The sequence below is a fragment of the Phoca vitulina genome, unplaced genomic scaffold (genome assembly GCF_004348235.1).
Source record: "Phoca vitulina isolate PV1807 unplaced genomic scaffold, GSC_HSeal_1.0 scaffold60, whole genome shotgun sequence".
Taxonomy (NCBI): Eukaryota; Metazoa; Chordata; class Mammalia; order Carnivora; family Phocidae; genus Phoca; species Phoca vitulina.
This window is the reverse complement of record NW_022589763.1, coordinates 7,235,045-7,256,913: the sequence shown is the minus strand read 5'-3', so window position 1 is coordinate 7,256,913 and position 21,869 is coordinate 7,235,045. Positions and strand designations below refer to the sequence as shown.

Sequence of the window (21,869 nt, the reverse complement as noted above, 5' to 3'; positions counted from 1 at the left end):
ACACAGCTCGAGAACTGTGTGTGCCGTCGTCATGTTTGCTAGCTGTTCTCTGATGTAGTCACTGCCTTTGGAAGGCAGACTTTGTACCGGGTCCTAGTGCGGTGCTTGGCACACTGCGGGCATCCAGCGAGTGCACAGATTGCCTCCGTGTTACCACCGCACACCGCTGATACCCTCCTCACCCCCGGAGAGACAGGTGTGTCCTCATTCCCTCTCACTACATTCCTCAGCGGCTAAGGCCGTCGCAGAGATCTCTGGAAAGCAGTAGCTCTAGCCGCCTACGCTTGAGGCAGAGAGGGAAGGAACACGTGCCGCAGAAGCGGGGACTGCATGGACAGTTTGGTTCGCTGGCAGGATCATAATAAGCTCCGCATCGAGGGGCGCCTGGGTGGCTCCGTTGGTTAAGCGACTGCCTTCGGCTCAGGTCATGATCCTGGAGTCCCGGGATCGAGTCCCGCATCGGGCTCCCCGCTCAGCGGGGAGTCTGCTTCTCCCTCTGACCCTCCCCCATCTCATGCTCTCTCTCTCTCTCTCTCTCATTCTCTCTCTCAAATAAATAAATAAATAAAAATCTTAAAAAAAAAAAAAATAGCACCGCATCGAGACTCGTGCGGTCCGTCGTTCTGTACATGGAGATTGCAAGGGGAGTGCTGGCCTGCTTAGTTCTGGTGCACAGTGTCTCTTCCTTTAGCAGGTATCTGGAAATAATGGTGCCGAAGAGATGATATCCCAAAGGAAGGTGGTTTCTTTCGTATCTGTGACAGAGCCTCGAGCTCAGCTTCACGACGGGATGCGCGCCTGGCTAATGCTGGTAGCAGAGGCCCGCGTAAAGAGAACACATGCAAGGCTGACCTGAGTCAGGCTCCAGCTACTTAAACAAAGGATTGCTTTAATTTTTGCAGAATAAAGTATTTTTTCCTTCTGTTGTTCATGAAATGGCCTTAAAGAATTCCTCTTGTTTGTGGTCTCGAAAAAATTAGAACTATGCCCATGAGGCCCGCCTTTAAGGGTTCTAGTAAACAATAAGAAGGCTTTGTTCTTGGTAATAAAATTAAAGCGAGCAGTGTTTCCATTACCTGGCAGGATGCCGCCTCCCCACCACCCCCTGATCCTGACAAATGTAAACAGAGCATTCTGTTTCCCACTGAGGAGGTGAGAAGGCAACATCTGTCAGGTTTGTATACAGAAATATTTGACCTTTCAGATAATGGAGAGAGAGAGAGAGAGAGAGAGGAACTTCTTCGCATCATCCCTGACTTAAGTATTTTAAGATTCGATTTGACTCTAGAAAACTGTACCTATTGGGGCTTAAAACTGGAAAGCCATTGTTTCAGAAGGACAATAATAATTTCCCAATGAGTTGGAACGCTGGAAAATCTAGGGGTCTCCAGATAAAAGAAATATATGTATTTTTAGTCCGACTCACTGGCTTTCATGTGTTTTCCCCCAGGCACGTTCGCCTGCTGTTGCTCAAATGTAGACCCAGTTATGGTCAGTTGTAAATGAACCTTTGTGGGTAGATTGTGGCCCGAAGTAAAAAACGACCAAGGTCAGATGCAAACTCTGTTCAGCCCTGCGATTAGTCAGAAGTCATTGGAGCTACAGAATAAGCCGGACGAGTGTGACACGGGTGCCCCCTGATGTCCTCTGGAGCTCTTCTTAAGAATGGTCCTGATTGTAGTCCCCTCTAACGTAGGTGCTTCTGTCTGAAATGGTCAGTGCCACGCCCTTAGAGCACTCACCAGTCCTATGTCCCCTGGCCCGAGAGCTTCCTTCCGTCTGGAAGCCGCTCAGACTCCGCCTGGGGTCTCCCCCATCCAGGGTACCCACCTGTTAGTTTCAGAGGAGAATGACTACGCAGCCACCCCCAACAGCCTTCACCCGGCCACTGATGGGAGATCTTAGGTACATCCCGCACTTCCTTCCCATCAGCTGGACTGTTCTGCGCAGTTTCCCGTCACCCACCGGGATTAATCTCCAGCTGCCCCCCGTGGTCGAGGCGAAGCACACTCTCCTGCCTTCATACCTTTCCCTGTCTCACCTCCCCACCTCCTACTGGTGTTTCCTGGCAATGACTTGTACTCCCAGCCCAGTCTCCTGCCCTGCTTCCTGGAGAGAGAACCGCAGGCCTCCTCTAAAATGGAATGAATGATAGTGCACATCCCTTTTCCCCTCGTGCCCCCAGCTCACATGTTCAGTTTCCCTAAACTCTCCTCTCTTTCATGTTCTTTGAATAAATGTGAATATTAAACACAGGGCATCTAGATATTTAAAAATCAGTCTACCAGCTTCTGCTGGCATTCTAGAGTGACGACAACCAGGCAAGGTGTTGTTACTTGTGGATGTTACTTGTGGATGCATCAGGAAGACAGACCAAAGCTTAACATTTTCCAGTTGCGCTTGGAAGATGATACAAGGGAGTATATTTCACTCACTGTAAGGCACACTGAAGAGCAGGGACCCGATCCTCCTTCTCTGTAACTTTGCGGGGGAGCAGATAGCATCTATCCTTGAGTCCCTCAAGCCTGAATAGGAGTTCAACCTGGTATTTTTCCAGTACACCGCTATTCAGGAATCATGGCACAACAACTGAAAAGAACGCCACTTAATGAGAAATGACACATAAGATGAGTCATGTAAGGTCGTGGGATAGAAGCTTCCTCTTTCCATTAGAAATGACTTCCCTTCCCTGAGATGGATCACCTCTGTCCTCCCCAGCACTCAATTAACCGTCCCCTTCTGTAAATTATTTTTTAGCTTCTGACCACAGTGTGATTTTTGCCAAATACATTCGTTGAAAGTTACTTAATAGAAAGTAGCACTTCTCCGAAACTTTATGAAAAAGACTTGATAGACACAAGCGTCCATGACAGGTTAATAGATTTTTTTTTTTTCATTCTGCCTGCCCAACCCAAACGGAAGGGTGTGGAGCATTTGTTTTATAAAGTGTGTAATTAATAAGAGAAAGGAAGGGAGGAGTTTATTGTTTTTGAATGAATTATGAGCAACACCTTCCATTCTGCTGCTGCTTTTTGGAACTGCTTCGAACAGAGTTACCATTTAACACAGAAAGAGAGGGCTGTAGCGTTAATGCCAAGGATGTGAGGTTGAAGTCAGTCGAGTGGGCTCTGATGAAGACAGCACGGGAAGAGCAACGTTATTCTAACTGTGACAGAAGCCTGCAGGACGTCGGGGAGAGTAAAAACCATCCTGCAAGTCTATTTTCATTTTCAAATTGAAATCCTGTGAATCCTCAGTAATCGCAACTATTCATGCCCTGACAGGAGAAAACTGATATTTATCAAGCACCTACTATGCGCCAGAGAGTTTACAGATATTTTCATTGAAAGTATGCAAACGAGGAGACATTCTTACACAGATTCGACCTTTTTCATATGCGCAGCTCTCTGATTACAACGTCCGTGATCTTTTCCTCTGTGCTAGAGGTTGGCAAACTATGACCCTTGGGCCAAATCTGACTCATCACCTGTTTTCCTAAATAAAGTTTTATTAGAACACAGCCACACCCATTTAATTCTGTTTTGTCAGAGACCCTTCTCCTACTACAACGGCGGTGTTGAGTAGCTACAACAGAGACTGTGTGGTCCTCAAAGCCATATTATTTACTGGTCTAGCCCTTTACAGCAAGTCTCCCAACTCCTGCTTTACATCTTGGAAGATTCTCCCCCACCCCATTGCATCAGGAAGGAGCCTTTAGAGAATGCATTTGGGATCTGAAAATAACTCCAAAAATTCTGGAGTTAGCTCTCATGTTATAGCTTCCAAAGCCATTGTTTTGGTGAAAGATGTAGATGGAAAAAAATTTCGATTCATGCTATTAAGTCCTGCAGGTAATCAGCTCAGGCTGACCGGTCCTAGAACTTGTAGCATTGATTCTATGTGGACATTCCAGATACAGTTTCTTTCTTTCTTTTTCTTTTTTTTTTTAAAGATTTTATTTATTTGACAGAGAGAGACACAGCGAGAGAGGGAGCACAAGCAGGGGTGAGTGGGAGAGGGAGAAACAGGCTTCCCGCAGAGCAGGGAGCCCGATGCGGGGCTCGATCCCAGGACCCTGGGTCATGACCTGAGCCAAAGGCAGACGCTTAACGACTGAGCCATCCAGGCGCCCCTAAACAGAGTTTCTTAACAATAGTAATAGTTATCATTTATTGAGTAATTACTATGTGCCAAACATTTTTCAGTGGTTTCTCGTGTACTAATTCATTTAGCTCTCACCACAAGCTACCCCAGGGTTTCTCTGCCTCAGCACTAGTGACATTGGGGGCTGGATCATTCTCTGTTGTGTCGGGGGCTGTTCTGAGCATTGCTAGATGTTTGTTGGGTTGCATCTCTGGCTTCCACCCACTAGATACAAGGCATTGGCCCCTGCCCCGCTTGTGACAATGGAGAATGTCTCCACACATTGCCAATGCTCCCTGGGAGAGCACCTGGTCTACCAGGTAAGAGGAACTTGAGAAATGGAGAGTTTCAGCAAATGCCCAAGAACATACGACTAGGAGGCAAGGAGGACCTGGCATTCAGCCCCAGGAAGACTTCTTCAGGACCTCGAGTTCTGAACTACTGCCTCCTTTAGCCGTTGTTCACTCTAAATCATTTCACCTTGTCTGACGATTTCGCTTTACTGAAAAATTAACAGTAACATCAACAATGTCTTGGAAGGGCATGTTGTGTGTGCTCCCCTTGGGGGGAAATTCCTTTGTGTGAAGCCTCAGAGTTTTGGGCATTAGCAGTGGTGCTCTCGCTGGACAGTTTTATTGTATCGTCACAGTTGTGTTTCATTTGTAAGAAGACTTTTATTGCCAGCTTACCACAGCAGGCTGCCATTTTTAATGGCATCGCACTTCCTTATCCAACATTCAAGCTTCATAATCTTAGAAACCTCAAGAAAAGAGGACTTATCATGAGGTTCCTGGGAGCTATTTTTTGATCCCATAGCAAAAATATGGCAGAATCCCGTATGGAGAGTTCATCAGCATGCAGAATTGACCTCCTCTGGGCCAAAGCATTTTCCCCCACGTCACTCTGCGGTAAAGGCCGGATTCTGTGTAGCTTCTATCCATACCGTCACTACTCTCACCAAAAGCACTTTATGAAGGGATTCCATTTTTTATTTTTCTGAAAAGCCTGTCTCTTTGGCTTTCAAAGGTTTCCGTCAAAAGTGTTCAACTTTAAATGAACGTAGGAAAATTTGTTTTTAAAGATTTTATTTATTTGACAGAGAGAGACACTGTGAAAGAGGGAACACAAGCAGGGGGAGAGGGAGAGAAGCAGGCTTCCCGCGGAGCAGGGAGCCCGATGCGGGGCTCGATCCCAGGACCCTGGGACCATGACCTGAGCCGAAGGCAGATGCTTAACGACTAAGCCACCCAGGCGCCCCTGAACATATAAGATATTAAAAAGTATTGTCCTGTACTCTGGTTTCTCCCTCAAAGACAGGGACCCTGGGAACTTGGCCACTCTTCCCTCTCTCGTCTACTTGAGCTAGGTCCACAAATATTTGACTTCGGTGTGAGAGAGTTTTAGGGTGAAGATTACATATAAACATATTCGATGAATTACAGTAATACAGTCTGCTCTTACTCAATTCTCTTTGGCTCAGTTTTATATACAAACTCAAGTGTTAGAGTTGCTTTCATTGTTCCTTCTGGCAGCTCTAACTTCTGCCCCAGGGTCTGGACCGTTCATCACAGCTGCCTTTGGCAATAAAACCCAGAGCACCCTCAGATCCTCATACTTCTCTTCGCACCTGGTCAGCAGTCCACAGCAGGGCACGGAGCCCACCTGCATACAGGCTTTCCCTGTACCCTCATCTTCCTGGCCAAATTATCAGCTTATCTGCAGCTCCATTGTGTTTCCGTTACTCCAGCCCCGGGCAGATTGGAATGAACTCCTCCAGTGTTTTTCTTTTAGAGCGAGATGGGATTGTTTTAGATGTTAGAGCATATAACAGTATGAAATAATGGTGCTACTAAGACATAATAATAACACTAACCCCTTTAAATTTGGATGCGGACTCAAAATTACATATTCTTAGCAACAGAGAAAAATGCTGTTGAGTTTAACCAATAACAACATCAACATAACATAAAATAAAAAAGAGTTTTAACTTTTCTCAAGGTCACCTTAATTTGAATCACGGTACAGCTTTGCTTTTGCCATGAGGACCAATTCTAGGCAAATTTGTAAAGTAGACATTTGTCTTCTAAACCCCCAATCTCATCGGTAGTGATTTTAAGGATAGCAAGGTTTAGAATCTTTGACCCGAGGGGTCGCAGTTTGATAGAACAATTTCAAGAGTGCACTAATGGTGGGCCCGTGTGGTAGGGGCAGGCTCCTGGGCTGCGCGGGCTGGGGGGCAGGGGGCACCGTTCTCGTGGAATTCAACATGAATGGTGGCCTCCGGGATTGTGTAACGCCAGCACCCCTTCTTCCTCCACACCCTGAAATAAAATTTCCTTTTTCCGACACACCAGCCTTATCCTCTCTGAAACTTACTCAGCTGTTTGCATCTGTGTATGAATAGAAGGTGATCTATCAAGTCAGCATGTCCTTCTCAGGAGAGGAATTAAAAGGTTCTATTCTCAAAATCTAGAGATGGCTAGCCCATTTCAACAAAGCATTTCAAAATGAGAAAAATGAGGATTTCTAACATGTGTCTTAGTCCAATGTCACCCATGAGAAGTGGCCAGATACTTTGTCCCCATTGATGTCACCTTCTAAGAGTTTCATAAAATATTTCTAAAGATGTTAAGGCCACATGTGTCTGAAATCTAATGATGTTTATACTCTGCACTGAACATCTCATTTTGCAGTTGAATACAAGTCAAATTAAAAGAGCAAGTTTTTAGAAATACTTAGAAACTGTTTACAGACTGCTAAAGAACATTTTGCAGACACGTAGTCCAGTTTTTAGTGTGTATGTAATTAAATCCTTTTAATGTTTATACGTATATGACAAGAACAAAATAAGAAATTGTCCGCCTCACCCCACCCCTTCTGTGAAATACCACAACACTATTATACCATAAAGCTTAACAGGGGGGACTTTTTACTGGACATTGCTAACTAAGTGCTCTGGAGAAAATAGCTAACCCGTTTATGTTATCATTAACAATGCCGGGGAATGAGTACGTGTAACTGCATTCTAGCAAAGGCAGATAAACCGTGCGCCCAGGGGCGACTCCCACAGGTCGGCTGCTGACTGTTGGTATCTGACATGAGTGCTGAATGAGATCTCAGGGCTAGGAGGACAGGACAGGAGTATTGGCCTTCTACGCTCACTTCATTTTTTGACTGTCTTCATTTTCTTTCATTAGGCTGTAAGGGATGAGGTAGTCATAGTCTGTCAATGGGAAGAAGCGAAACTATGTAGGAATAGGAGAGAGCGGGGTACCAACTCTACAAACCAGGCTGTTCTTCTGTGTCTTATGTAATTTCCCTTCTCATTCTACCTTTCCTGCTCCCTAAATACTTGGGACCATTATGGACACACTAGATAGTAGGTAAATCAATCGATTCTCGTCATTTGGGGTAGTTAAGGTCTATAAAGTTGCCAGGAACACTGAATTGGCCAATACTGAACCATTGCTCTTTGGGGAAATAGCCACACATACGCACACACATACGACCCCTCACCTAGATTACATAATCTTAAATCTCGCAAGCAAGTCATCCTGGTAGATTCTGTTGTCTTTGTTTTATGAAAGAGAAAAGGAGGTTCCAGAGTGTTAAGTGACTTGCCTGAGGCTGACCCACGCACAGGTGCCAGAATTGGGACTCAAAACCTATCCAGCTGGCCCCAGAACCAGAGCTTCTTGCACCACACTGTGCTGTCCCTGTTGTCTCCATCCTTGGATTATAGAAGAGCTGAAGCAGGAAGGCTAAGCGTGTCCTTGTTCAACCTCAGCTGGGTGCTAGTAGGGTGACTCATGTGTTTTTCGTGCTCTGAGCATGTCTGAAACGAACACAAAGAGGCCACAAGTATTGATTTGGGGTTACAAATTAATTTTTGAGTTGGAGTGAGTAGGCAAATCACAAATACAGAATCTGTAAATAATGAAGCTACACTGTAGAATTTGTGTGGGGGGTCCCTGTTAAAAGCAGAGCTGGGAGTGCCAGCAAATACCTTTTTTATGTCTTTTGGCTGGTTCCTTTTCACCCCTTCAGAGACTTGTCAGAGAATTCTTGTCTGACCCATAAAATGGACCCTACTCTCAGCCATGTTCAATCGCATTACCCTGTTTCATTTCCTCTAGGCACTTGTCGTGATCCAGAATTTTTATTTATTTCTTGACTTGTTCAGCCTGTTCCCCTGTGCTCAGATGTAAACTCTGTGATAATGGGAACTTTGTCTATCTTGGACGTCCTTCATGCCCAGCACTTGGAATGCTGTCTGAGATGCCCTGGGAACCCAGTTGCTATTATTCGAATGAATAAATGAATAGATTGATGAACGAATCAATAGTTGTATGTAGGTCTTTCACAGTGAAGGCCCAAGTGTTTTCTAAGAGTAGACTTGAGCTTGCATGACATTGGCTGTGTCGCTTGCAGCCTCAGAGAAGGCATCAGGGCCTAAAAAGTAGGATAATTACATCTGAAAGAAGAAAGAAATTCTGCCAGAATTGGGATTGGGACTAACTTGAGAAGAATTACTTTAGAGTATTTTGCAAAGAGATAAAGTTAGTGCTAAGGACTAGAAACAATGATTTGGTTGGGGGGCGGGGGATGATGTGTTTCAGGATGAGAAAGGAAGTTGTAACTCCAGACGGAGAGAGGTTGTGTGCTGAGCACATGGGTGAGGCAAGAACAGAGATGAAGTCAAAGTAACTGAGTTTCTTCTCATATGAGGAGCCGAGGTGACATTTGCACGTGAGTATAATTGAGATGAGAAAAAAAGCTAGCAGTGAGAAGCCTGGAATGGGAAGAGGCCTAATTTTAAGCTCTATTTTGTCCTGCAATGTCAAGGGCGCTGAAGGATACGTGCCCTATTTCCCAGTGTGGTACAGAGGTGGGATCCAGTAGTCACCTACCACCGGGCCATCATTCCTAATTATCCCCAACCCACTCTTGTCTTTAGGGTAGGGACGAAGAAGGTGGAAGTAGCGGTCTATGAAAGGAGGTTTGGGGGCTATTTCTTTCATCCTTGGATTGGCTCTACTCAAAGCACTTCCATTAGCCTTAGTGATTCTGAATCAAAAGATGTGAATCTGAAATTGAAAGCTAAAATCGTAACTAGGAGCTGCCAGCTTCCAAACCAAACCTGGGAACTAGAAACACCTGAACACACTGCTAGCAACCAATAAACCCTGCCATATTTGGATTAATAGCCCATAGAAGAAGTGAAGTCCAATCAAATCATTAACTCCTTTTAAGTGACTTATAAAACAGCAAAACTGTGGAAAACTTCTTTGTAGTGGAAGAATTTTAGAAATATAGGATAGCATTCAACTTATTTTATTGTACCTTTTGGAATATAAGAATGCTAGAGTTACAAAAATTTGGAAACTTCATCAAAGTATAAAAAGAGATTCAACTTTCCTGGTTTCAAAGGAAAGTCAATTCTGTGTTTTTTAAAAGATCTGAGGAAAATACTTGGCCAAAAATGAACAGATCATGTTTCCAAATTTCTGGGAATTTATATTTTGGGGCCATGGTGGTTGTGGTATCAGCTTTCTCAAAACATATTGGCTCAACAAAGTAGATTTTGGTCTACTTTTTTTGTAAAACAAATCTATCCATCATAAATATCAAATGGCCAGAATTGGGATTAAGTGGAACCCCATGTTATGATGGCAACTGGGACACTTTTCCTACCATAGAGTAACCCAAGTCCCAATGATCTTCAGAGTGAAATGGATCCCAAACTCAATCGTAGTCTATTAACAAAGCTACTTCTTAATACAGACAATACCATCTCAGATTTGTCTATGACTTCACGGTGTTACTTATTTCCTCATATAGTATTCCACGTATCTACCACAACAATCCCACATGGCTGAGACAGCAGATATTATTCACCTCATTTTACAAAATAGGAGAACTTAGAAATGGACATTTTCCTTGATTTTCCCAACATCATCCTCCCGCAAGTGTGTAGAGCTAGTACTCCACACCACATTTCATGGCACCTACTCTAGAGCTACTGGTGGGGTTGGGTCAGGTTTACTCAAAGCCAGAGTAGCATTCAGCACAGAATATGTTAGCAACCACATCAAAACCCGAGGACTTCATGATACGGTCAATCGATTTTCGACAAAAGTGCTAAGACACTTCAGTTGTCTTCCAATGGTCTCTTCCATCAGTGGTGCTTAGACAACGGGCTGTCCATTAATAAAAAGACACAGTTGGACCCTACTTTGCACTGTACACAAAACTTAACTCAAAATGGCTCACGGACCTAAAGGTAAGAGATAAAACTTCTAGAGGAACGCGGAGGTGTAAATCCCCACGACCTTGGATGAGGTTGCTTAGCTATGACATCAAAAGCGCAAATGACAATAGAAAAATAGGTAAATTGGACTCTGTCAAAATTAAAAACTTTCGTGCTTCGAAAGGCATCATCAAGGGGCGCCTGGCTGGCTCAGTCGTAAGAGCGTGTGACTCTCGATCTCAGGGTCGTGAGATCGAGCCCCACGTGGGGTGTAGAGATTACTTAAATAAATAAAACTTAAAAAAAAAACAACCCAAAGGGCATCACCCAGAAAATGAAAAGACTTGGGAGAGATACAACAGCCAAAGCTCCCTGCCCTTATGGAGCTTGCATCCCATTAGATTTACCTTGATTGTATACTCAAGTACGGTTTCACTCTTAGGGCTCATTCTGGAAGCTACTTTTCAAATGTAAGGTGCCGCTTTCCAGAAATTTCACTTTCTCCATCCTAATGTGCCCTGGTTTCCATATGATTCCATCCTTTTCACAGCTCGGTTGTAGTCTGTTATTAAATTCAGTTTGAGGTCAAAGGGAAAGACAAATTTCTTGAGAGTAGTGGCTTTTTGAGTAAATATTTTCATGGATAGCTAAGTTTATTTGAGAATCCTCAAGGGAGAACTAGAAATGACAACATAAAAGTAATGGTAAGAGAAATTGAGCCCAGTGATGAACTTCCTTGAAATATTAGCCTGAGTTCCACATTCTGTACTTGTCCATCAAAATGCATCTTATAATTTTTTCTTTTGTTCATTAAACATTTAGCCAACATGTCTGTGTGCTAATCTGACATAGGACCTGATCTTGGGGTTTGCTGCAGATGGCCAGTGACCATTATCTTCTCAATGAGAAGATGTCTTGAGTAGTCTCTCTGCTGTGTCTTATAATGATCAGGAATAAAACTCAAGGAATCTTGGCCTCTGGAAACAGGACATGATTTCTCTGAAAAGCCATCGCTGGATTTTTATCCTGAACTTCTGACCCTACTTCCAGTCTGTCTCATTCAGAGAGAATGGAATTACTCCAGTTAAATAAAGTATCCCAAATCAAAAGGGCTTAATGACTGAGCCATGTCTCCTCCCTGAGATATGCTAGAGTAATCAATGATGCTATTGTCATTCTCTGTAACACTGCAACTTCTGTACTGTGTTAAAATCATAAAACTCCTGCATGCTCTCTCCATTTCCCACAGCTGTGATTTCTGGGTCTCTGTTTGCGAATAAGCATTTCAGAATTGTCATGAGGTGGAGGAAATAGCATGTGCAGAGTATTTCCCAAGCCCAGTTGCCGAGACTGAGCTAATTGTCACCCTCCCTTGCATATCATGAGTCTTAAAAACTTCAAATACATCTAAAACTAATGATGTAATGTATGGGGATTAACATAACAATAAAAATTAAAACAAAAACAAAAACTTCAAATACAAGCCATCCTATAATGATCTACCTTTCCTGGAGAATGGCATGTGTTCACTGTAGAACCTCGGGAAGTATACCAGAAGTAAAATTATAAATTATGTCCTAAGATTAATAAAACAGTCAACCATCCTTTTTCTTTTTTGATGTTTTCATAGCGATGAAAGACAAAGTCGATGTCTGTATTTAAAAGAAAAGTTAAGTAAATGTGATATAATCTTGCTACCTTGCTTTTGGAAAATTTGTTCAATGGGTATCGATAGTAATCTATTCTCCATAAAGGAATAATATTGTTTTATTTTTAACTTACTTTTTTGTTTAATAGGCCAAAATTACACTTTCTTTCAAGATATAAAAGCAGGAATCACAAATATATTTCAGGCGTCGATTTCCCACTAACTGGTAATAGCTACATATATGTTGGGTTAAGGAAGATTCTGAGGCCGAGTATGGCTTAGTAGAAAAGACTGCTACCTTTGGATAACAGTGTTCTCCAAGGATGCAAGATAGGGAGTGGACATGTAAGTCCTATATTTTCCATCTCTGTATAATTGGAAGAAGAGTTAACATTTAAAGTATCCTTTTTAGTGATTACCAGAAACATAGTAGTCTACATTAAAGAGCATGTAACTGAAAACAAAGGCCAAGTAAACCCTTACTATTCTATCTATCCTGTAGGTCAATGCATCACGTCAAGAAGCCAAATTGATGGAGGAGTGTGATCTTCTCATTGAGATCATTCAGCAGAGACGACAGATTATTGGAACCAAGATCAAAGAAGGGAAGGTATGATTTCTAGGGTAGATTTCATATTTTCTACCTGGAGAAAACATCATACTCCCATGCACTTCAATAGCTTAGGAAATATCGAATACCCCCCTTTTCTATATTTTCTGTAATTTCCTCTTAAGTCTTTAAGACGGAGCTCAAAGGCCCCTGGTTGGCCATTTTTTTCTCCACCCATTTCTTTGTATTATCACCATTTCCTATGCACATCTGTAATAAAAGGATTACATTACCTCTCCTCCATTACTGAACTCCAGGGGGCAGCATGGAGCTCTGGTCTATTATAGCCATTGTTTTCATCTTTCTTCTCTATGAGAAGGTGGGTTCCACAGAGGAGGAGTTCATTTCATATTTATCGCTATATCCAGCAATTAACACATTATTAAATAAATGTGTCAATGAATCAGACTTTATATAGAAATTGCAAAGTATTTTCCCGTGCCCTTGAGCGAATTCAGACAGGTATAATTTCATGGTGGCAAAACTGCTATAGTTTCACTGTATCATAGATCCCTTTGTGGATATATTAATAGTAATTCTTTTCTAATATTTGTATCTTTAAAATTCCTATGGTTTTTATTGAAATACTTGGGATCCATTTTATTTTGCTCATTTCTCTGCCACCCTCAAAAGGTAATTTTGTAAATATTTAAAAAATAGAAACATTCATTCAAGATCCAATAAATTCATGAGGTTCTATTATTACATATGCTCATAACCATGCTTTAATGAAATATGTATAATTAAATTAGCAACTATTAAGTGGTACACAGAGGTTCCAATAGCTAATATATGTGCGCTTCTCTGTTTTCTACCACATTTAAAAGGTACTTTCAATACTGTATAATGTTTTAGATTACTTTGCCTATGTAAGTTGAAAAATATTTATGCATGTAAATTGTGATGGTGATCAGAAAAGTTAAAGTCAAATCAAATCAAATAGCTCTGGAAGCTGTTATAGTGAATTAACAAATTAATATGAAGTCATTCCCTGGCCAAGAACTCAAATGTATTGAGAAGCGACTTTTCCCCACGTACAAATTGTACAACTTCGAAGAGCACTGAATGTCAGCCTGGAATCCTCACAGGACATTTTTCTTCTTCCATTGTCATGCACCACATGTGTACATCTCTTAATACCTGACATCTCGCAGGTCCTCAGATACATGATTGCCTGAAATACAGCTGCAATTCATTAATATGCGTGTGGGAGGGAATTTGTTGCCTTTACATGGTACAGGGATCAGCTCTCGATACTCACATTAGTTTCTTATCGCTGCTGTAACAAATTACCACAGACTGGGTGGCTTAAAACAACACAGATTTCGTTTCTGACCTTCCGGAGGTCAGGAGTCCAAAATCAGTCTCACTGGGCTGAAAGTCAAGGTTTCGGCAGTGCTGTTTCTTTCCGGAGGCTCTAGGGCGGAATCCATTTGTTGCCTTTTCTGGCTTTTAGAGGCCACCTGCACTCCTTGGCTCCTGGTTTCTTTATCACATCACTCCGACCTTTGCTTCCCTCCGCAGATCTCTTTCTCTGGCACAGTTCTCTCTGGTTCTCTCTTCTAAGGACCCTTCTAATTACACTGGGGTCACCCAGATCATCCAGGATAAGACCCCCCTCTCTCAAGATCCTTGCCTTAATCACATCTGCAACATCCCTTTTATCATGTAAAGCGCCATCGTTTAAAAATTCCTGGGAGTAGGATGGGAGCATCTTGGAGGGGCGTGGTTATTCAGCCTGGCCAGCATGCCTTTCCCTTGCTTAACTTCCCAGCATGAGGGTTTCTCTCATGAGCTCGATCAAAGTAGTGAAGGGGTGTTGCAGTTCCGGCCGTCGTCATGCATGGGGTTCGTGCTTTGGTGCACCCAGTCCACCCCAAATACATGTCAGTGACAAGAGAACATGGTGAAATAGGAAAGCAAAGACACCCAGCTAGACCCAAAACAAGATAAAGGTCTCCGTGGGCCAGAAATGGGACAAACCTGCAAAGCTACAGTTGCAGCTAAAACACGGGAGTGGGACTTGGTCTGGAAGAGACCAAAGCAGCGACACCTTCCACTCCAATGGATAAAGAGTTCTTGAAGCCCTGGGATAATGGGGCTAGAAGTGCTCCAGATGGTATGAGGGACTAAAATCAGGCTTGTTGGTCAATACCATGGGCCGCATAAGGCTTCTCAGTTCATTAAAAGGCACCAAAAAAGATTATTGCCAACCTCTATCCCGGGTCATAGTTTTTAGTGATTTCGGGCCTGGGAGTCTGGAACAAGTCTGTTGTTGGGCTGGAGCCTGGATTTGCACTATTTCTGATACCTGCTCAAAAGAGAAGCCTCAGAAATGCAGAGGATCCCTGAATGAGGACCCCCAAGTGTGAGGGAGGTGAGGAAAACTGGTGGTAATACCAGTAGGTGGAGGGGATGGGAGGGGGCTAAACAAAGAGAAAATGATTATGAATGACTTCTTCCCTTTAAACCTGAAACTCAAACCGCAGTGCTGAAGCATATAAAGAAATCTTGCATTTCTGAAAATATAGCCCGCAAAATCAACAAAGACATTATCTCACCCCGGGTGAAATTCATTTTATGGGAAAATATAGAAAAGATGTTTAAAGCGATAAATGAAGGGATAACTTCTATTTTAAAAGAGCAAAAACTTGTGAAGCCACAAAAAGGGTATAAGATCAGAAAGAAAGAAATGTGAAAATAACAGATTAGCAGTTTGGGAGGTAAAATGTAGACATTGAAACTACAAAGACTGCTCAGCCTCAGGGGGGATTTGGAAACTGAGTTTTAGCCTCCACATAGGAGACGCTATTCTGCACATAATATGAAATTCGAGCCATATTTCATGCCATATACAAAAATTAAATCTAAACGGATATTCCTAATGTGAAAGACAAAATGATAAAACTTCTAGAAGAAAATGTGAGAGGAAATCTTGGTGAACCTTGAGTTGGGCAAAGATTGTTCATATACAATGTTAAAAACATCAAAGAAATATTTACAAATTAAACAGATAATTGTATTACATCAAAAGTAAAAACTTCTCTCTAAAAGGCACTGTTAAGAGAATGTAAAGACAAGCCACAGGTTGGAGACAAATATGTATAAATTATTTATCTGAATAGAAAAATATTCGTACGCAGGTATATAACAAATTCTCAAAACTCATTAGCAAGGAAACAAACAATACCTTTACCAGATGGATAAAAGATTTGAATAGGTACTTTACCAAGGAAGGCATGTGGATGGCAAATGAGCACATGAGAAGATGTTCAAAATCATTAGTTGTTAAGAAAAGTCAGTAAGGGAAATTAGAACCTCAAGGAGATACCCTACTTACCTAGTAGAACAGTTAAAATGAAAAAGATGGACCATACCAAGCGTTGTTGAGAACGTGGAGGAACTAGAACTCTCATACGCTGTTTATAAGAATAAAACTGCATTTTGGAAAACTCACAGTTCCTTAAGTAGTTATACATACACCATGCTGGGTGTTTGCCAGAGAATTGAAAGCATGTGTCCCTATAGGACACATAGATGAATTTTCATGGGAATGGCAAGGGTAATAGCCCCAAACTGGAAATGACCCAAATGTCTATCAGCAGATGAATGAATAAACAATTTGTGGCACAGCCATACAATGAAATACTATATTCAGCAACAAAAAAGAACGATACATGCAACAACACGGATGAATCTCAATAAATTAGGGTGAGTGAAAGGAGCCAGACAGAAAATAGTATATCCTGCATGAACACATTCATATGGAAGTTTAGAAATAACACTTTCTTTTTTTTTAATGTTTTATTTATTTATTCATGAGAGTCAGAGAGAGAGAGAGAGAGGCAGAGAGAGAGGCTTCCCGCCGCCTAGCAGGGAACCTGATGCGGGACTCGATCCCAGAACCCTGGGATCATGACCTGAGCTGAAGGCAGACGCTCAACCATCTGAGCCACCCAGGCGCCCCGAAATAACACTTTCTAATAATCTACGGTGACAGAAGACAAATCAGTGGTTGCTTAGGGTTGAGTGACAGGGAGTGGGGTGGGGGACGGGATGAATTACCAAGGGCAGGAGGAAAATGGAGGCAAGATCTATGTGTCCATTATCTTACGGGTTTACACATATTTGCAAACTTACCAAATTTGCACTTTAAGTATATACGGTTTGTTGTATGTTAATTATATCTCAATAAAGCTGTTTATAAGACAATTGTATATTTATGTACTGGAACAGCCTTCAAAAGTTAAAATTTATGAACTCGGGTGACATGTATTCATATGGACAAATCGCAAACATATAAACAAGCTTTACAATGCTTTGCGTGGAGTGAGACTTGTTATATAAAATTCGATAAACTACAGAAAAATCCCATACAATGTTTAGGCACGCATACATACTTGGGAGTGATCCAGCCTGAATTCAAAAAGGTGTTTTCCTCTGGAGAAGGACTTGAATGAAATTAGGGAGGGACACACAGGGCTTCCATGCTATCAATAATATTTTACTTCCTTTTCAGAAATCTTTTACACTAATATGATGGAGATATTGAGATTTTGTAAAGCTGGGACTGGGCATGGGGAAGTGGATCATATTACTTTAAAAATCGTCTGTGTGTTTGAAGTTTATCACTTTTTAAAAAGTACACACTTGGCTCGGGGACATTATCTCAGAAGGCAGTCTTAGAAAGCAAACATTGCTTGGGAAAGATGAGGCCCAGTTTGGCTTTCTCTCGAGTTACTGCTTTGGCAACATCACCAAAGACTAGTGGAATCCCAAAGCTCGGAATTCACGGTGACTGAGTCCCTGGCCAGGGCACGTGTGTCAGAGATACATTTTGAGGAAGAGAAGAGCGTGAGTACCAACGCGCTGGGAAACCGAGGTGCTGGGCAGGGAGGGCCAAGTATGGACTTGGTGCCCCATGAGGGTGCCCAGGGTGGTGTCTGGGCGGTCTTGAGGACGCTGAATCCAGAGAAGGGGCAGGGGGGCTCTCTCACCGGCACTTGGAAGTGGGGAGCTGGAGGAAGAACCGGCAGGACCGCGGGGATCACGGTGGTGACGTGACTTCGGCCACCATGGGTCTCTGGTGTGGATCCCGAGGCCGTTAGACCTGGTGGAAACAGACTCACCGCAAATCCTCCGGCTGAGGGCTTGCCAGGTAGGCAGGGTTGGGACCCACTGGTACGTACTGGTAATGCTTGCTCTCAGACCATTGTGCAGCCTAGGAAATAAATAGCTCAGCGGCCTTTCTCCTCAGAGGGACTGGAGAGTCTCAAGCCACGAGACTCCCTGGGAAAGAAGTGTCTTATCTCTTCAGTAGGAGGAGATAAATTTCATGTCAACACAGCAAAAGCTGGCAGCAAACTCCAGACTGAGGAAATTAGGTGTTTTATGTTCAGACACGGATGGGTGGTAGAACGCTGCAGCCACAGAGAAAAAGGGTCCCTTCTCTTCACGGCTTTTAAATGTACTCCAGATCTCCAAAATTTAAGATCAGTAACTGGACTATGTGGTCGGGCTTTTCTAGAGCCTTACAGAAACGCCAAGTCAGGCCTCATTGGCAATGCAGAGACCTGTGATAGCCGAGGATCAGTTGTTAGGACGGAACAGTTTTGGGGTGGGGATCCTACAATACATATAAAAGCACATACATTAAAAGCATTTAAAATGCATTTAAAGAAAAACGAAGGGCTGCATTTTAGAGCATGTGTAAGGTATAATAAGCAGCAGATAAATTGGTATGTATAGGCCTGTGTCCTCACCGAAAGCAGATTCAACCGGCAGGCTATTTCCATGATGAGCATAGAGCAAATTCCTGAAATTACAACGTGCAAGCAACACTTCCCAAAGGCAAAGAAGAACAGGGCCCACTTGGAAAAATGTCCCCTGTGGCAGTAACACTTAACGTATAAAGAATCTTCTTACGTGTCAGTATCCAGTGTTTTCAAAAATCAGATTTTATTCGTCTTGTCAGATTTTTAAAATAGTATATAAAAAAGAGTTTTCTGAGGACGAAATTAGTATTTTGCTAAATGCTCGGTGTCTGATTCTGAAGTGTTGTAGCAAGTGGGACAGTGTTTCCCGAAGTGTGGTTCACATCAGGGCCGTTTGATCCGCATCACTTAAGTTGGCAAACTTTTTCGGTAAAGGGCCAGATAATAAATATTGTAGGCTTTGCCATACAGTTTCTGTTGGAACAGTTCACCTCTGCCCAGTGTTGTAGTGTGAGCCAGAGATGATTGATAAATGAATGAACGTGGCGGTGTGCCAATAAAACTTTATGTACACAGATCGGTGTGTGCTGGATAAGGTATGCAGACCAGAGTTTGTGAACACCTGATTCAGAGTAGTGTTCTTCTTTTCTTTCTCTCTCTCTTTTTTTTAACTGAAGCCCACAGTAAAAAAATAGGGAGGACATGAAGCCCAGCGTGCGCGTGTGCAGACACACGGCAGGTTTTTGCAAAACCGAATTTGCCTTCTGTATCAGGAATGCACTCTGCTACTTTCTTTTCTCCTCTCCTCTTCCCTTCTATTTTGTTTGTAAGTGCTAGTTCTGACCATACTACTGACCCATCACCTGCGGCTCATTGCCTGTTGGAATGCAGATTCGTACTGCTCTGTCAGTAACAGCTTTTTAGGGAGGATATTGGAGAGGGGGCCCAAACATTTACAGTTTCTCTTTTCAAAAGATTCCTGCTGATTCTTGTGCACACCATTTTGAAAAGCTCCGATCCGGCATGTCAGATGGAATTGTACACTTGAACTAAAATTAAAATTATGCCAACAATTGTTTTCAGTAAAGCATTCCTATGTTTTCAAAGGAGGCTCTCATTTTGGCTTCCTTCAACTTAATGCATGAGTTAGGGTTGTTGTTTGGTTTTGTTTTTTATCTTTTCCGCTTAATGCCACTTTTAATTTCCAGTATCATGATAGAAGAAAAGAAAGAAGAAAATAGAGTTCAAGCATTGTTGCATTTGTAGTCTGTGGGATGGATCACTGATAGACGAAAAGGCTAAGTGACTGACACAGAGTTGTTCTAAAGGAGTATTTTGACCTTATGTTTCTTTTGTTGGAATTGTATTAAACATCTTTAATTCCGTCGTGTGCTTAAATCTTTCGTTCACTTGGATTGTTGGGGACTCCAAGTTATTTTCCTTCCTCTGATGGATGAATTGGACTCTAAGCCTTTCTCAGCTTTACCTCTGGATGTAACTGTGTTAGACGCTAAATTCAATTTGGTGTAAAAGAAGTGTTATTTCATTCAACTAATGAACACGGTTAATCTGCCGTGGATGGTCACCGTAATTATAATGAGTTACGTCTTTTACCGGGCTTAATCTCCTACGCCGTTTGCTCCAAGGTCTTGGCACTTCATTCTCCCTTAACTCTCTCCCTTGCCCGAAGTCTTGCCTCTCAGTGCAGCATGAATTTCCTTTGTTTGCTTCAGTACAACATAGCTAGAATCAGATGTTCCTTAGAGGCCTCGAGTTCTGACATCTCCTTCCTTCCTTTTCTTCGATTAAAGTTGCATGGGGATGCTAATGATGACTTGGAGAAAGAAGGAATTTCTTGGAGTTAGCAGGAATTCTGGAGGGGGCCGGAGCCAGCCTTGTCTGTAAGACAGATTAACTGGCCTCCTCCCTACCCTTCCACCCAGGGCTGTTTTCCATTCCGGAATGATCCTGAGGCCGGCCAAGACCTGTCCCGGGCTGTGTGGATGGGGCACTGGGCGCCCAGCAATTCCAATTAGCAGTCTAATTTTGACTTGGCTTCTGGCCAGAGGGCTTCATCTCACAGCACATTTCAAACACTCTAGCGAATGGTCAAGTGGGTTACCGTGCACTTATCTTGGCCTACCCCCGAGGTTACAGTCAATTACGTCTGAGGGTCGTTTTCAAGCAAGACAGAATCAGGAATTGGAATGGAGGTTGGAGCCAAACATGCATTTTTATCCCGACTGGGAAATGCTTATCAAAATAGTTCTTAGTTATCAAGGAAGCACAAAGTACCTGGAAATGACGTTCCCAGTGAGGGGAAAGGGCCCAGCTGTGCTTTCTTTGGCTTTCTCTCATCTACTCAACAGGAAAAATATTAATCAATGGAAAAAACGCTGGCTTTCTGTTCATTTAACACATGAGTTTTAGATCGTGTGGGAAATAGTAATACCTCATGTTTTCACATCACAATTCTATGACGTGGATTGCAAAGACCTTTTGGGAAAATGGTTCTTACTTAAGCCACACATTTGCACCTACGGGGATGTCTTATTTTCTTGATGGCCCAGCTGAAGCCCTGAGACAGAGAAAGTCCCAGCGTTCGCTGCCGTCTTACAGTAATTGAGCGGAATAGTGAGGGAAGAGGTCTGGTGACCCTTGTAGCTTGCCATTAGGCAACACCTTTTTTCCCCATCAACAAGGAAGCAATTCACAATAAAGTATTTTCTCATAAAACAAATTAGCGACGCTTCTCCAAGGAGATCAAGAGTATCCAAGCCAGGCGTCCCCTAACTGGGATTTCCATATTTCTCCGCCCACTCTTTGGACTTTCACTGAAGGACAACTTCCGTGCAGCACGATGCACACGTTGGAAGGGTCCAGCCTGATGCATGTTCCCTAAGCAAGCCCACCCACCTAACCATCTCCATGCCTCTTTTCAAGGTGATGAGGCTTCGCAAACTGGCTCAGCAGATTGCAAACTGCAAGCAGTGCATCGAGCGGTCGGCGTCCCTCATCTCCCAGGCGGAACACTCTCTGAAGGAGAATGATCATGCGCGGTTCCTACAGACAGCTAAGAATATCACCGAGAGGTGAGTTGCGGGGGCTGCTGGGAAGTTCTCAGCTGCTGGGCTCCTGTGTCTGGGGAGTGATCGCAGGCCTTGCCCTCGCCTGGCTTTTGTTTTCATTTTCGAGGCTGAGTACCGGGGAGAATAGAGGCTTTGAGTTGCTTTGTTCCAGCTAAAGATGCTTCCCTTTGACATGTCAAAGCCTTTTCAGTAGCGCCCTGGAGTTCAAGGCCTTTGAAACAAGAGTCCACCGGTTGGAAAGAATAAAATCAGCCTTGCTTTGGGGGGGTGGGTGGAGAGGCGGGGGAGAACGCTTACGGTGGCACAAAAACGACAGTTATTGTAACTCTCAGACCTGATCTTATCGTACACTTGGTAACAAAGAGTCAAAATGAAGGCAAAAACATAAAAGGGAATCTTTTCTTCCATCTCAGGG

General features: G+C 42.9%; 1 protein-coding gene across 1 annotated transcript in view; it reads left to right on the top strand.

Annotated features, from left to right (window-relative positions):
* MID1 (midline 1) overlaps window positions 1-21,869 on the top strand; it is a 585,480-nt gene that overhangs the window by 532,455 nt on the left and 31,156 nt on the right. The window contains exons 10-11 of the mRNA XM_032391085.1: window positions 12,544-12,651; window positions 21,309-21,457. Coding sequence (XP_032246976.1) covers window positions 12,544-12,651; window positions 21,309-21,457 — 257 coding nt within the window. The remainder of the gene's footprint in view (window positions 1-12,543; window positions 12,652-21,308; window positions 21,458-21,869) is intronic.